The sequence below is a fragment of the Colias philodice genome, chromosome 3, assembly GCF_061535455.1.
Source record: "Colias philodice isolate Cphi_HAF_F1 chromosome 3, ilColPhil1 Martin Lab GWU primary, whole genome shotgun sequence".
NCBI lineage: Eukaryota > Metazoa > Arthropoda > Insecta > Lepidoptera > Pieridae > Colias > Colias philodice.
In genome coordinates, this window is record NC_143088.1 from 3,813,755 (window position 1) to 3,827,582 (window position 13,828).

The window sequence follows — 13,828 nt, forward strand, 5'->3', positions numbered from 1 at the left end:
ACAATGTCATTTTTTAATTGGCCAAATTTAGCATTAAAAAAATGCTTTTGACATAAATACCTATTACTGTTAAAGGTAACAAAACTTCAGATCAAATCAAAATCAATCATATTTTTATCCTAATATATTTTTATAAACTTAAATTCGCTTATAAAATGGCTGGAGGAGTAGAAGACGACCCTAAATTAAAAGGCTTAAGCAGATATTTTAACAGTGAAACAAATAGAGGGAGAGCTAATGTTAGTATGATACAGTTTTAATCATTCGTATTTATAATGTTTTTATTGTAAATGAGAAGTTCATCTGGGAAGATATTTTTTTTTATATTGTATAATTGTGGTATAATTATTGTATTACAAAATATTCTGGAGATATATAAGAAATTAACAATTAATAAATACATTCTCTAATCTAGGTTACCAAAGCAACGTATGGATTATTGGCATTATACTATGTATACTACAAATTATTTAAATCTTCACCGAAGAAAACACCCACGAAATAGATCATCTCCAATATTAAAAGAACATACAATTTTATTCAATTAAAGTAAGTAGAATAAGTTTTATGAAAATATTAAAAATTTGTTATCCACTTATTTTTAAATTCATTTTGTAATGGTAAATCTTAAACAATGCAAAATTGCATAGGTACATGAAATTTTTATAGTTTCAACGAGTAAATTCTTAGTAAAGATGAGGTTTTCTATTGTATTTTGATTGTATTGAATGCGTCTGTAGAAACTAATCGATAATGTCTGACATTAAATGTCATTGTCAAATGTCAATGTCAATTGTGGCGTTTGCACGAACTTATTATACGGTATACCTGTCATTCTCTTGCACCAGCCGCACTACTTTGCGTTTTCAGGTTGTTATTACATAAGATTTTACAGGTATGATTTATATTTATTATGAGTGTTATAATACGCCTGGAAACTTTAAGATCTTCAGTAAATAAGTTTTCCCTAGCCTAATTGCAGTGACGATGCTTTAAAAGTTATTTGTTCACGTTACAGAATGGCCGGAGAACCAGTTGATGAATCCCAATTTAAGGGACTTTCAAAATACTTTAACAGCTACACAAATACAGGCAGAGCCAACGTATGTATCACAGAATTATCAATTTAATACTTTGGATACAAAATTTATCATAATTTGATTGCTTTGTAATAGGGCAAGTCCAGAGTTTATAATTCCAAAGTTTTCCACTCCTTCTTCATAAAGTACATATGAAAAAGATAGATCAGCCTCTTAAGAACACTAACAAAAAAAAAATTGCAACTTTAATTAATGTACTGATTTTGGTATTCATTAAGTATATATTTTTTTATTTTACAGACAGCAAAAGCCACCTATGCATTCTTTGGAGTTGTGATATTATACTTTGCATTGAAGCCAAAGAAGGCTGCACCCGCAAAGTAAATAGTGAGGAACATTCATGAAAATTGTTAATTTAAGTGATAATATGGTTTCTTTTGATCAGTGTATGATAGTGCAAATAAAAGTCATGTAAAACTCAGAAATATCTATTATTGTTAATTTTCTAAACACTTGTCCTAAAATTCCTATAAAAACTACATTGATTGGAGTCTGCTTTAGCCTATTCTAAGTATGTCATAATATAAAATAATAAGATAAATACTGTTTCTTATAAGAAAAGTTGTATTGTTTCACCACATAATCCCAATTCGATATCTTGTTAAAACATACATTTATGTTAAAAGATTATGTTTGTACTTTGTAACGAGAATCACATTAGAAGGAATCACAAAACAACACATAGTGGATATGTCTAACACCTTGGCCACGGACACCGGCGGCGCGACCGACGGCGCGACCGGCGGCGCGGCAAGTCGCGCGGCGCGGTAAGCACGCCACGGGCAGTTGCGTTCGCCGCCGCGACCAGTGTAGACGAGGAGACGAGATAGCTTTATCAAAGTTAGCTCGACGTTGTTTGGAGAGTAGCAGCTTTTTTGCTCAAGATTTAATGTTTGGAAGATATAGTGGAGTACACGAATTAAATAGAAATCGTGTTACAGACGGAGAATTCCACCAAAAATATGAAAAATATAGGCATGATGAAAAATTATGTTGCGGGTGGCTAGACTTCCAAATAGCTGGTCTAGCTAGAATTTCTGCAATAAAAGCTTCCGTCTCCATTTTCGCGAAAAAAAAACAAACTATTTTAAATTAAGTTCGCTCCGGGAGTAGTCGCCGCGTCTGCCGCTCGACTCCGTGGCCTGCGCCGTAATAACTCATACATTTGTTTCGATCGCTAGTCGTGCCGCGCGATTCGCTCGGGGAAATTCGCCGGTCGTCTCGCTGGTCGCCGCTGCGCGTGGCATGCCCAGTACATTTCCATACATTTGATTCATTCGCAAGACGCGCCGCCAGTCGCGCCGCGCGAATTTTCGCTATAGCGAATTGTCCGTGGCCAGCACGTAACACCTACTAGTTATTGATTAGGCATATTGTTTGTATAAAAGAATCTTTGTTATGGTACATTTTCATTTAAATCACAAAGACCTTTTATTTCACAAAAAAAGTGGCAAAAAGGTAATAAATACAATACAAAGGTAGGTAGGGTATTTATGTAAAATAAAAGACAAAATAATAAATATTAGTTTATTTTTAAAGTTTACATATAGAAACAGCGCCAGAAGCACAATCGAAAAATTACAGATCTTGTAAAGTGTACACAAATAACATTCTTTGGTGATAATCATATCCAGATACAAGAATAATTAGTGAAAATGAGTATTTTCAATTTTGTTATACATATTTGTGGTGCTGATTTTCTTAAAAATACCATTTCTCATATTCCCATTTCGTTTTTCAACAAACAATATCAAACTTTATTAGATAAAAAATATCATAATGTGTCTAAAACACAATTACCTAGTAAGGTTTTAAGCAACATTGAAACTATTTTTGTACGTTGTAATATTGAGAATTGGGTCTACAAAATAACACCAGGTTGGTCTAACTGAATAATATCATAGCCAAAGTAAACTCTAATAGTATATTTTGTGCTGTCTATCACTAAGAATAAGACTAATCGAAGCACTAGCACCAGAACTATGAAGCAATATAGTATGAGTATGGTATATTGTTAGTTTAATAATTCGTATTTCTATGACAATGTTATGGGTTATAATACTACATAATTCGATTCTATAAAATCCACAAACATTGATCATTGCACGCAAACGCGTTGGCTTAGATCTACTGATTATAAATACTAGTGGTAATTATGAGATTATTAGAAAGAATACTACCTACTAATAACCTCAAGAAACAGCACAGATAACAAAAAAAAAATACATATTTGATTTACGAACTTTTATGGAACATCATAGTAGGTATATTGAATGAACTGTTTCTATACTAAAGATACCGTAATGACTCGCCACCAATAATGACTAGCATACACCGTTTGTTCTTTATCAAAAGTCTATCAAAATCAGCAGTTCCACATTCCAAGTTATAACATCACAGCTGAGTCACTTTGGACCGGATTTAATACTGTATTTAATGTATGCAGAATTGAGATTCAGTCACAACTCACAATTATTATAGTTGAATAAGAAATCTGGTAGTTTAGGTACACTAGTGTATAGATGTATAGAGATAGTGGATTTAATCTATTAACGAAAAAGGAAATGCACAAAATAAATAGTTCACATTATGAAATGATAAGTGAGTCTTAAAGACTTGAGGAAGAGGAGCAATATGTATAAAAAATAACTCCCTTTCTTAATTGATCATTTTAATTTTATCATTTAATTTTAAATTCCAACAAAAAGGGGGGATTGTGCTATATTCAAGCGAAGAGTGAACCGGTACCTTCTAGGGAAGCGCGCTCCATCTTAGGCCACACTTCCCTATCATACAATAAAAAAAAATCGAGTCTCATTAACTGAAATATTTAAAGACGTATAAAGCACAGATTATAAAATATGTACTTATGTATTAAATCCGGTCCATACTTACTTCATACACAATAAGCTCTCTTATCACTCCACACCCGTCACAATTCTAAAGATCTTCCTAAATATAAAAGAATTGATAACCTATTTTTTTATTTATTTTTTATTTAACATTGTTCAAATTTTGTTCACAATAAGCACATATAATATTAATATATGTGCACATTCATTGCAAAGCATACATATGCGCTTGGTTGGAATGCAGTATAAAAAGGAAGCTAAAACTTACAACTAGATCAAACTCCTACATATGGTTATTCTAATTTCTGTATCATAACGGTGTCCCGAATTATTTACCTTCAAGTAAAAAATAAAAAGTAGGTTTACAAACAATATTAAATCTCATAGAATGCTATAGAAAAAGTTTCGATTTAGCTGCAGGTTAAAATATAATATCAGCCAATTCAAAATAATAAAAATCTTATTGATTATACAATTCATATACACAATATAAAAGACAATAACATAAATAATACTGTAGGGATACTAAATAAATTAAATATAACAGAAAAGGAACATTTCCGTACAGACTATTAGACTGCCATAGTGTTTTTTAAAATGGACATCAAATAACAAGACCCTATCCAGGTATCAAATTTTAGTTAAAAATTTGTCAGAATAGTATTGATATAATTGTGTTAAAATAAACATCAACTCAAAATCACGTTCAAAATTGTCCATAGAAAAACTCTGCCTACACATTGCAGAGTTTTTCAATGAGCCTAGTCTTTGAAGTGACTAACACGAAACGGGTTAGTGATTTCAAAGACTAATAAATGTAATAAGCGACTCTTTCTAGTTGTTTATAGTACGTCAATGATGGATAAAATTAGTATATAAAAAAAGTGTTTCCAGATTTAAAAATCCTGATAAGGATTAAACTTTAAAAAAATCTCCACTACAATCATTTACTATTTTCATACACTTTTTTATACTCTCGAATCTGCACTGGGTTCAATTTCCAAAATTCTATCCATACAAGTTCTAGTTATTTCCCATCCACGTTCCGTCTCACGCATCGTATCCGGGCCCATAAAAGCTAATGGTACAAAAGATGCCTCGTGCCTACAGCCACGTGGGCGTCCTAGTCATGCTGTAGAGCGGTGGAGCCGTGGTTGTTGGGGCCGGTTCTTCTGTGTCCGACTCTTCGGAGGAAACTCTTTCGGCCGCGCTTAGAGCCACGCGCGCGTACTCATCCGTGTCTATGCTTTTGCAGAAGTGGATTGCGTATCTGTGTTGAGAAAAAAATTTTGAGTGAATTCAATTTTTTTATGAGGAAGACTTTAAACTCGCGTCTTTGGCTATAAAGTAGAAATGTTGTGTTTACCCAGGTGAAACTGGGAGAAGTAGCTAGTTATAAAAATATTCTTACTGTAAAATAAATTAATTACCGTAGTTTTTCTCGTAAAACCGCTTTGCAAGAATATCTTGGCATCTTGAGAAGGAAGAAACATGTATAGCTCTCTGGCAGGAAGTGGTCGGGCGGCTGATATTTGTCTAGCACCTATACAATAGAAATCATATTAAAAACATAACGTAGTGTCCTGAAGGATCAATAAAAAATCTTTTGTTTTAACTAAGATGATCATTGACAGCTCATCCTTTGTCATTTACAAAAGCTCTTCTATCAGAACCAAATAAATAGCAAAGCAAAATAACGTTACTTGCTCTACACTAGTGACAGTCCCAGCACAAGTTAGGACTGGCCATGGTGTAGCCGGTATCGGTGTCCGGTATACATTTTGTCGGTATCGGTATCGGTATCGGTACCGATATCGATAATACCTGCAGCACGAAGTCCCTCTGGCGCGGGTCCTGCGGCGCGCGCGGCAGGCGCGTGCGGCCCCACACGAAGCGCAAGAACAGCGCGCGCTCGCCGCCCGACAGCTCCTCCATCACTTCCCAGAACCACTGCACGAGTGGAGCGTGTGGTTCCACGCCTGCCGTGCAAACAAAATAGTAAGACACACGTTTATTGGTCGTGTAAACGAAATGAAAAAAAAAATATATATATACCTACGCAAAAATATTAAAAAAATGGTGCTAATGAAATGTACTAATTCGGACTATTTTTTACAATTTTATCAATTTAAAACGCACAACCAGTACACTTTGAGATAATCAGTTGTTTCAAGGACATACCGATACATGAAATATTACAACCAAAATAAAGTAATGAAGACAAATTGGAGCTATATTGTTACTTATTATTATAGTAGCGCCATTTAAATAGGCAACATTTGACGTCTATCAATTTTATCTTCGAAGAGAGGTAACCTGCTTAAAAACATCGATTAAAGTAAATTAATTGATACGGACTTGAAACATTTGTCAACCGATATAAAAACAAAAAATACAAAAAAAAAGTCATTTAAATCTAAATAAATTTTAAAATATTGTTACCCTTATACGTAGCTGAAGCTCTCAACGTCTGCACGGGAATATCAGGCGAGCCGCACACTAACGTCTCCAACTCGCTGGCAGTGAACAGTGCGAGCAACGGTGCGGGCACCACGCGTGATATCCCGTCGCGTACTGCACGTACTTGCTCGTCGAATTCGTGCAGCCTGTAGGTATAGTTAAATCATTAGGCATTTAAACTCGTTACATTATAAGTTAGTCACATAATATAAAGAGGAGCGTGTGTGCCGAGCACATGTGTCAGAAGTGAAACTTCTTTGGAAAGATTCAAAGATACTAAAATCGTACTCCATGAAGTGGCTGTATTGGCATAACGCGACCTTGAAATTTTACCTAAAGAAGTTTCACTTCAAAAATATTGGCATGGAAAAAGTATTATGAATGTTCGTAGGTACCTATAATGAAGTGCCAATTGCACGTATTCATCCTTATTATCCGGTGTGACTCTCTTGTGTCGCGTAGACAGCGGTACTTCATGACCCGCTGCTGATGGTATGGAAAATGGCAGCTCGAGATTTTGAAGCTCCTAAAGGAAAGGAATAAAATATGGAAAAGATCAAAAATAGTATATGATATTGTACAAAACGTGAATATAAGCAAAAAGGTTTGAAAAAAAGGAATATTTTTGGACAATTATTTAAAAAATGTTACTAAAGTATAAAGACACTAAAATATTTTCTTCCATAGCCATCCCACACTAATTTTCACGACCCAATTATTCGACTCACACCTACGTCGTTATCGCCCCTACCACAAGGCACAAAACTTACAAGTCACAAAACATACCTTATTAGCGGGCGTCATGTCCCGTATGCACAGCAGCGCGGGCAGGAAGTCCTTGTCCACCTCCGCGAGGTCCTGCGGCCGCAGCGGCTGGCCCGCCAGCTGCCGCCACACGCCCTCCGCCAGCGAGAGAGATAGCGGCGAGCCGGTGCGTATCGAAATACCCATAGTACACCTGCTCAACAATACTGCTGCCGACCCTACCACCCACACTATACCTTATTAGCGGGCGTCATGTCCCGTATGCACAGCAGCGCGGGCAGGAAGTCCTTGTCCACCTCCGCGAGGTCCTGCGGCCGCAGCGGCTGGCCCGCCAGCTGCCGCCACACGCCCTCCGCCAGCGAGAGAGATAGCGGCGAGCCGGTGCGTATCGAAATACCCATAGTACACCTGCTCAACAATACTGCTGCCGACCCTACCACCCACACTATACCTTATTAGCGGGCGTCATGTCCCGTATGCACAGCAACGCGGGCAGGAAGTCCTTGTCCACCTCCGCGAGGTCCTGCGGTCGCAGCGGCTGGCCCGCCAGCTGCCGCCACACGCCCTCCGCCAGCGAGAGAGATAGCGGCGAGCCCGTACGAATGGCAATACCCATTAGTACACCTGAATGCAGGATAATTACGTTAGTAATACGTTAACACTTGGGAAAAGGAGTATTTAACCAAAATACATTGGATAACTGATTTTTCGAAAAATAGCGACATCCGACAAAATAAGTCAAATGATCACCGAAAAAAAGCAATTTATCTTCAAGTAGAACATGCATAATTTCCATACAATTGAAGTATTTTCATTTATAAATACAATTGTGTGTCTCACATTTAGCCAATAAATGAGGGTTAATATTTGAGCCATTCAACATATTTATTTTAAATCACCACCCACCTAAGAATCTGAAACAATTGAGGTGCAGTGGTGTATTAGCAGTGGGGTTGAGCAAGAAGGCATCACGTGAGGCACCCGCGTCTCCACGCCCGTTAGGCGTTGCCATTAGCAACGGCAAGGAGCCGTTTTGTAACTCTTCACACATCTCCGCTATGCTCTCGCTGTATCCGCCGCCACAGTCGTCCACGCTCTCACCTTAATGATATTAAGAAGTTTAAATCGTATGAAATTTATTACACTATCATGTAGTTCGTAATTTTAGAAAATTCATTCAGACAATATATGCATAAAGTTATACTTTTCGGTTCATAGATAGTTACAAAATTAGAAATCTCAATAAGCTTATGATTTCAAGGAAAATAAATTGCAGTACGAATAAATTGTAGCAATATTTTGTTATTCATTCACAAATGAATAAATAAAGCGGTGTGCGCGGCGTGCGGCCAACCGGGATAGTTCCACTACGGGATAAAACCCCTCCTACTCACCAACAAACTTGACCTTCCACACTCTATGCGGCAGCGCCAACGCATCTTGCGTAAGCGCAGGCAGCCGGGCCACCATTTGCCCGAACACGGAGCGCATGCCCGCAGCCCCGGCGAGCCCCGTACCGCCACGACGTGCGCGGCGAGCGGCCACACGGGACAGTTCCACTACGGGCCCGTGTTGGCGCTCGCGCACCATTGTTGTCATTATAGCCTGTGATTATAATTAAGAATTGACTTGTTATTTATCATTTTTCATGACTGTAATATTTTTTCCCCGTCGATTAATTGAACGAAAATAAATGTGCCTTTTGCTACTTTTTTTAAAGTACTAGGATTCACTTTATTATACGTGCAAGCAAAAATGATTGAAATATTACAAAAGTAACATTTATGACTTTTTTTACTATACTACTAGAATATTGATGCTTACCTTTCGAAACGCAGCTTCTTTGACACTATAGAACAGCAAAGTCCTTAATTGATCTAGTGGTCCTTCCAAGATCAGGAACGGTAAGTTCGGGCACACAAGTTCAGAAAATTGATGTAGGAGCACCTGTAAAAATTAAAGGCTTATATTACATGCCATTTTTCAATAATCGGAGTGTAATATATTTTTCGTGTTTGGTTGTTGTTGATAAAATGATATCGTTGAAATGTTCAATTCAAATGCGGACGGTAAAAGATTGTAAAAGCTCTTTGACACTTCTTTCTTTCCATTTATCTATTTATTTAATCTATAACTTTGCACACACTCACCAATCTATAACACATATGAAGCGGCACCATATCCCTCAGCAAGTGACATTCAAGCGGCGGTGGAGGTGGTGGTCGCGGAGCACGTGGCGCTTCGACACATAACGCTACTGTGTGCGCACTGCCACATGCTACTTTTGTTACGCGTTTACCCTAAAAGAAAAGAGAATGAATGTAGAACAAAAGCTACATACATAAATAGCAGTTTAATGGTAATATCTAGTTCGAAGGACCATAAACGTAATGCTGCAAGTTGTATTAAATATTTATTTTTCACATTAATTACGTGGAAAATTCCTTTATCGAATCAAAAGTAATTGGAACAAAAATAAATATATTTTTGTTGTTGTATTAAATAAATGTTGTGCATTTTCAAGATAAAAAAATCACTTTGTTATAATTTAAACCAGATTTACCTGTAAAGCAACAAGCAGTCTAGGTCTTTGAGCGGCGAGCGTAGTTCCATCTCCAAGTTGACCTTCGTCATTGTCACCCCAAGTGTACACCTCGCCTGTATCGGTACACGCCACGCAATGCAAACTTCCTAAAATTTTATAAAATCAATACAAAAATTTGCTCTTACGCTTTTTAGTTTATAATTTTTTTTCTAATCATTGCTCGTTTTCAAATTCCTTGTTATAAATGAAATTTATTTCAAATTGATAACATGATTAAATAATTACGCACCAGTTGCAATAGAAACAATCATTTTCCCCTGCATGCCGGTGACCCGCATCGGCCTCCTTACGTGTTCATAGCTTCCATGTCCAAGCCTATGATAGTCACCTTTACCCCTAAAATATAGCACAAAGTTTTGAATTTTTTGCTATAATTTATAATTTTTAAACTAATAAATATTATTATTCTGTCATTTTTTGTTTTTATGGGTTGTGTCGTCATTAATAATCATTATCAGTTCGAAAAAAATGTAAGAAATTTAATTCTCAATCCTTTAATGTAACGATTATAATAAAAAAAATATTCTTATCAGTATAAAATAGTTATAAGCGCAATGTATAAAGTTAAATATAATAAAATAATTACCAAGTATAAACGCTACCACACTGGCAGAGCGCCACGGAAAACTGCGACCCACATTCCACTTTTATCACACGCAGTCCCTTCAGACAATCTATTCGCATTGGTAACTTGCAACCTTCAGAACCACCACGTCCTAAAAAATAAAATATCATAATATGTTATATTTAAATACATTCTTTCGCAGTACATAAATTTGTTAATTAAATATTTACCCAGTTTTCCATAATCGCCATCCCCCCATGACCAAACATTATCGTCATCCGTAATGCAAAGGGTTTGTGCGTCACCTGAACCGCACGCAACGTCTATAACACGATAGTTAGCCAAAGCTTCCACCTGTTTATAAATAAACAAATAAATACTTCAAGTACACAGTCATTGGATTAATATGTGAATTTGTGCTATAAAAATTTTGGACTTGATAAAGTATAAATAATCACAATACAAATGTAAAAACGTATTTGCAAGAAAATTTGATAATAGTTATAGTTGGTGTTCGCAAATATTCACGCACTAAGGATGTATAACACATGCATGCGGTCACGCATATAGAGTAATTATTAAAGTGCGTGCCGACGTATGTGATTATACGAAGGTGATAACGTCGTATGCAGTGCTATCACTTTCAATCCGGAGAGCGCGGTTATATTGGCTTTGGCCGGTTTTAGCTTCTAACAATACGTACCAATTTGGGCACAAGCTGGTCCTCCGAGTCCCCATGCCCCAGACGCCCGTACCGCCCCTTGCCCCACGTGTAGATGCGCCCGCGAGCGGTGAGGCACGCGGAATGCGCTCCACCACACGCTATCGCTGTTACTTCTAGCCCGGAGAGCGCAGTTATGAGCTTTGGCCGGTCGTAGCTCCTGTTTATTAGTATAATTTTTATAAGATATACAGGGTGTCACAAATGTTATGTACTACGGTTTTTTTTTCACTAATAATATCTTACACTCTATTTCCATGGCCAAGTTTTCCATCTTCGCCTTCACCCCAGCTGTAAACATCACCCTCCGCAGACAAGGCGAGACAATGTTTACCACCAGAATTACACGCAACCTACGTAACAAACAAATATTATTTAAAAAAATACAAAATACTTTTCAGCGTTGAAAAACAATCTCTAAAAACATATTATTAAGGTTGAATATTACGGCAATTAAAAACGGTTTGTACCTTCGTTATAAAGATGTGTTGTAGAGATGCTAGTAAAGTGGGCTGCGATACAGAATCGATGCCTCCTATGCCTAACCGACCTCCTGCCCCATAACCTGTAAAAAAACGAGATTAAGCAACTGTTATCACGGTCATATATTGGATGGGTAATTTTTATAAATTTATAAGGAATAGAAAAAATTCGATCACGAGGCGGGACTCGAACCCGCATCCTTTAAACCAATCCGGGGCGGACGCTTGACCAACTCAGCCACCCGTGGGCCGTGACCCGCCAGAGCGATCGAATTTATTCTATTCTTTCAGTTTTATGTACGAGTAATTTTTTGTACGCAACCCTTAGCCATATATTTTTTTTATACAACAACCGACAAAGGAGCGGGCAGTGTAGCGGCAGGAAAATGATCACCGCCGCCCATGAACAATTGCAACGTTAGGTAACTTTGCGATTGTTTTGCCGGCCTTTGAGAGACGCGTAGGCTCTTTTTTTGACGGCATCCATATCATAGGTAGATGGAAACACCGAAGATATTCGCACATGACCGATGTTTTGTGTATAGTTACCTAACTTGGCAAGTGGGTGTGAAAGGGATAAAAAACATACAGGCGTCATTCAAGGCTATATTTTCTTGTTACAAGTTAATGTTCATACTGAAATCTCCAGTGTATTAGATATAAGCTTCTTGGTTATATCTCACCGGTCGCGTACACCTTGCCGTCGGGCGTGACCGCGAACAGCGTCTGCTCGCCGCCCACGAGCTGCACGGGGCTGAGCGCGGCGAGCGCGTGGCACGGCGCCGGCGCGCGCACCTTGGCGCCCTCCACGCCGCCCAGCTGCCCGCGGTGGTTGTGCCCCCAGCCGTACACGGCGCACCCGCGCGCGCCGCCGCCCCACCAACCTGTCCATTCATCTGGCCGCCTGGTAATCAGACATGGGATTATATACTCGCTTTAAGACTTTTTGACGTGATAACGTATTATAATTCGATGGAGCCGGCTGCACGCACGAAAAAACATAACTCATGCGGCGTTACCTCGCTCTGAGGCGTTCTATGACGTAAGGCTTGAAGTGCAAGCGAGAGCGCGGAACGAGCGACAAAGAAGCACAATCGGACGTTGTCACGTTCAACTATCGTCAGTAAACCGACTTTACAGACAACCAATTTTTGAAGTGAAAACTTCTTTAGCGGCGTTTAGTATAAAATCTTAAACTCGCGTCAGGACACGTGGCCTGATCGAAAAAGCATAAGACGGTTTTTTTTAGCCCTTATATTCCATGCGTAAGACGGATACCTACCATTCCAAAATATCAAACATGCTGAACGTTAATAATCAAGTTTTCACTTCTGCCGGCACTCCCGGAGTGCAACACGTCTTTTTTTTTAATTATTTATTTCAATAAATGTTACAATATGACAAATTTAAAGAGAATATAATGGATAAGAAAGTGCATATATAGTATGTCGACACTTACTTATTAACCCAATGTAGCAATTGTTCATCATGCTGCCTTGTAAACTTCGTATTATCTTCCCATACATTCCCAGAACCATGCTCCCCACCCTCGTCTCCATACACGCCAAGATCTGCTAATCTTTTGCGCACATCAGTTAAGAACGGTGGAGGTAGTGTGGTGCGACGTATCAACGCATCAGCTGTACGCACGCACACGCAGTAGCGCTTGAACCACCGCGCCGCATCCGATCCATTGGACATGCGTGCGTCCATGCGTAAACCACAAGCGAGTAATGCCAGTTCCTGTAAAATAATTGTTGACATGAAACTTAAATAAAACAAATATATTTAAATTACAAGCTACATTGATGAAAAGCTTCTATTTGGTGAAAAGCTCTATTGATGAAAAACTGATATTTGGTAAAAAGCTCTATTGTTAAAAAGCTTATATTTGGAAAAAGCTCTATTGATGAAAAGCTTATATTTGGTAAAAAGCTCTATTGATGAAAAGCTTCTATTTGGTAAAAAGCTCTATTGATGAAAAGCTCTATTGATGAAAAGCTCGATTGATGAAAAGCTTCTATTTGGTAAAAAGCTCTATTGATGAAAATCTTATATTTGGTAAAAAGTTCTATTGATGAAAAGCTTCTATTTGGTAAAAAGCTCTATTGTTGAAAAGCTTCTATTTGGTAAAAAGCTCTATTGATGAAAAGCTTCTATTTGGTAAAAAGCTCTATTGATGAAAAGCTTCTATTTGGTGAAAAGCTCTATTGATGAAAAGCTTCTATTTGGTGAAAAGCTCTATTGATGAAAAGCTTATATTTGGTAAAAAGCTCTA

General features: G+C 37.8%; 2 protein-coding genes across 2 annotated transcripts in view; one reads left to right on the forward strand and one right to left on the reverse strand.

Moving 5' to 3' along the window:
- The first annotated feature begins 806 nt into the window (after window positions 1-806).
- On the forward strand, window positions 807-1,525 carry LOC149489519 (ATP synthase F(0) complex subunit k, mitochondrial-like). Its single transcript, XM_089714058.1, has 3 exons — window positions 807-895; window positions 1,019-1,103; window positions 1,341-1,525. Exons 2-3 carry the CDS (start codon window positions 1,020-1,022, stop codon window positions 1,422-1,424), a joined length of 168 nt encoding a protein of 55 aa, XP_089570184.1. The 5' UTR covers window positions 807-895; window position 1,019; the 3' UTR covers window positions 1,425-1,525.
- Window positions 1,526-2,613: 1,088 nt separating this feature from the next.
- HERC2 (E3 ubiquitin-protein ligase HERC2) overlaps window positions 2,614-13,828 on the reverse strand; it is a 44,975-nt gene continuing 33,760 nt past the window's right edge. The window contains exons 71-89 of the mRNA XM_089714064.1: window positions 13,010-13,293; window positions 12,234-12,454; window positions 11,539-11,633; window positions 11,315-11,421; window positions 11,051-11,228; window positions 10,578-10,701; window positions 10,369-10,498; window positions 10,012-10,118; window positions 9,741-9,868; window positions 9,328-9,477; window positions 9,002-9,124; window positions 8,572-8,782; window positions 8,084-8,278; window positions 7,629-7,801; window positions 6,808-6,938; window positions 6,395-6,558; window positions 5,777-5,931; window positions 5,383-5,495; window positions 2,614-5,222 (exon numbers count right to left, since the gene is read on the reverse strand). Of these exons, the coding sequence (XP_089570190.1) occupies window positions 5,057-5,222; window positions 5,383-5,495; window positions 5,777-5,931; window positions 6,395-6,558; window positions 6,808-6,938; window positions 7,629-7,801; window positions 8,084-8,278; window positions 8,572-8,782; window positions 9,002-9,124; window positions 9,328-9,477; window positions 9,741-9,868; window positions 10,012-10,118; window positions 10,369-10,498; window positions 10,578-10,701; window positions 11,051-11,228; window positions 11,315-11,421; window positions 11,539-11,633; window positions 12,234-12,454; window positions 13,010-13,293 (2,955 nt within the window). The 3' untranslated portion in view covers window positions 2,614-5,056. The remainder of the gene's footprint in view (window positions 5,223-5,382; window positions 5,496-5,776; window positions 5,932-6,394; window positions 6,559-6,807; window positions 6,939-7,628; window positions 7,802-8,083; window positions 8,279-8,571; window positions 8,783-9,001; window positions 9,125-9,327; window positions 9,478-9,740; window positions 9,869-10,011; window positions 10,119-10,368; window positions 10,499-10,577; window positions 10,702-11,050; window positions 11,229-11,314; window positions 11,422-11,538; window positions 11,634-12,233; window positions 12,455-13,009; window positions 13,294-13,828) is intronic.

Coding starts and splice junctions, on each gene's coding strand:
- LOC149489519 (XM_089714058.1), top strand. CDS start 1,020: ATGGCCGGAGAACCAGTTGATGAATCCCAATTTAAGGGACTTTCAAAA. Junction 1,104..1,340: donor CAAATACAGGCAGAGCCAAC/GTATGTATCACA, acceptor TTTATTTTACAG/ACAGCAAAAGCCACCTATGC.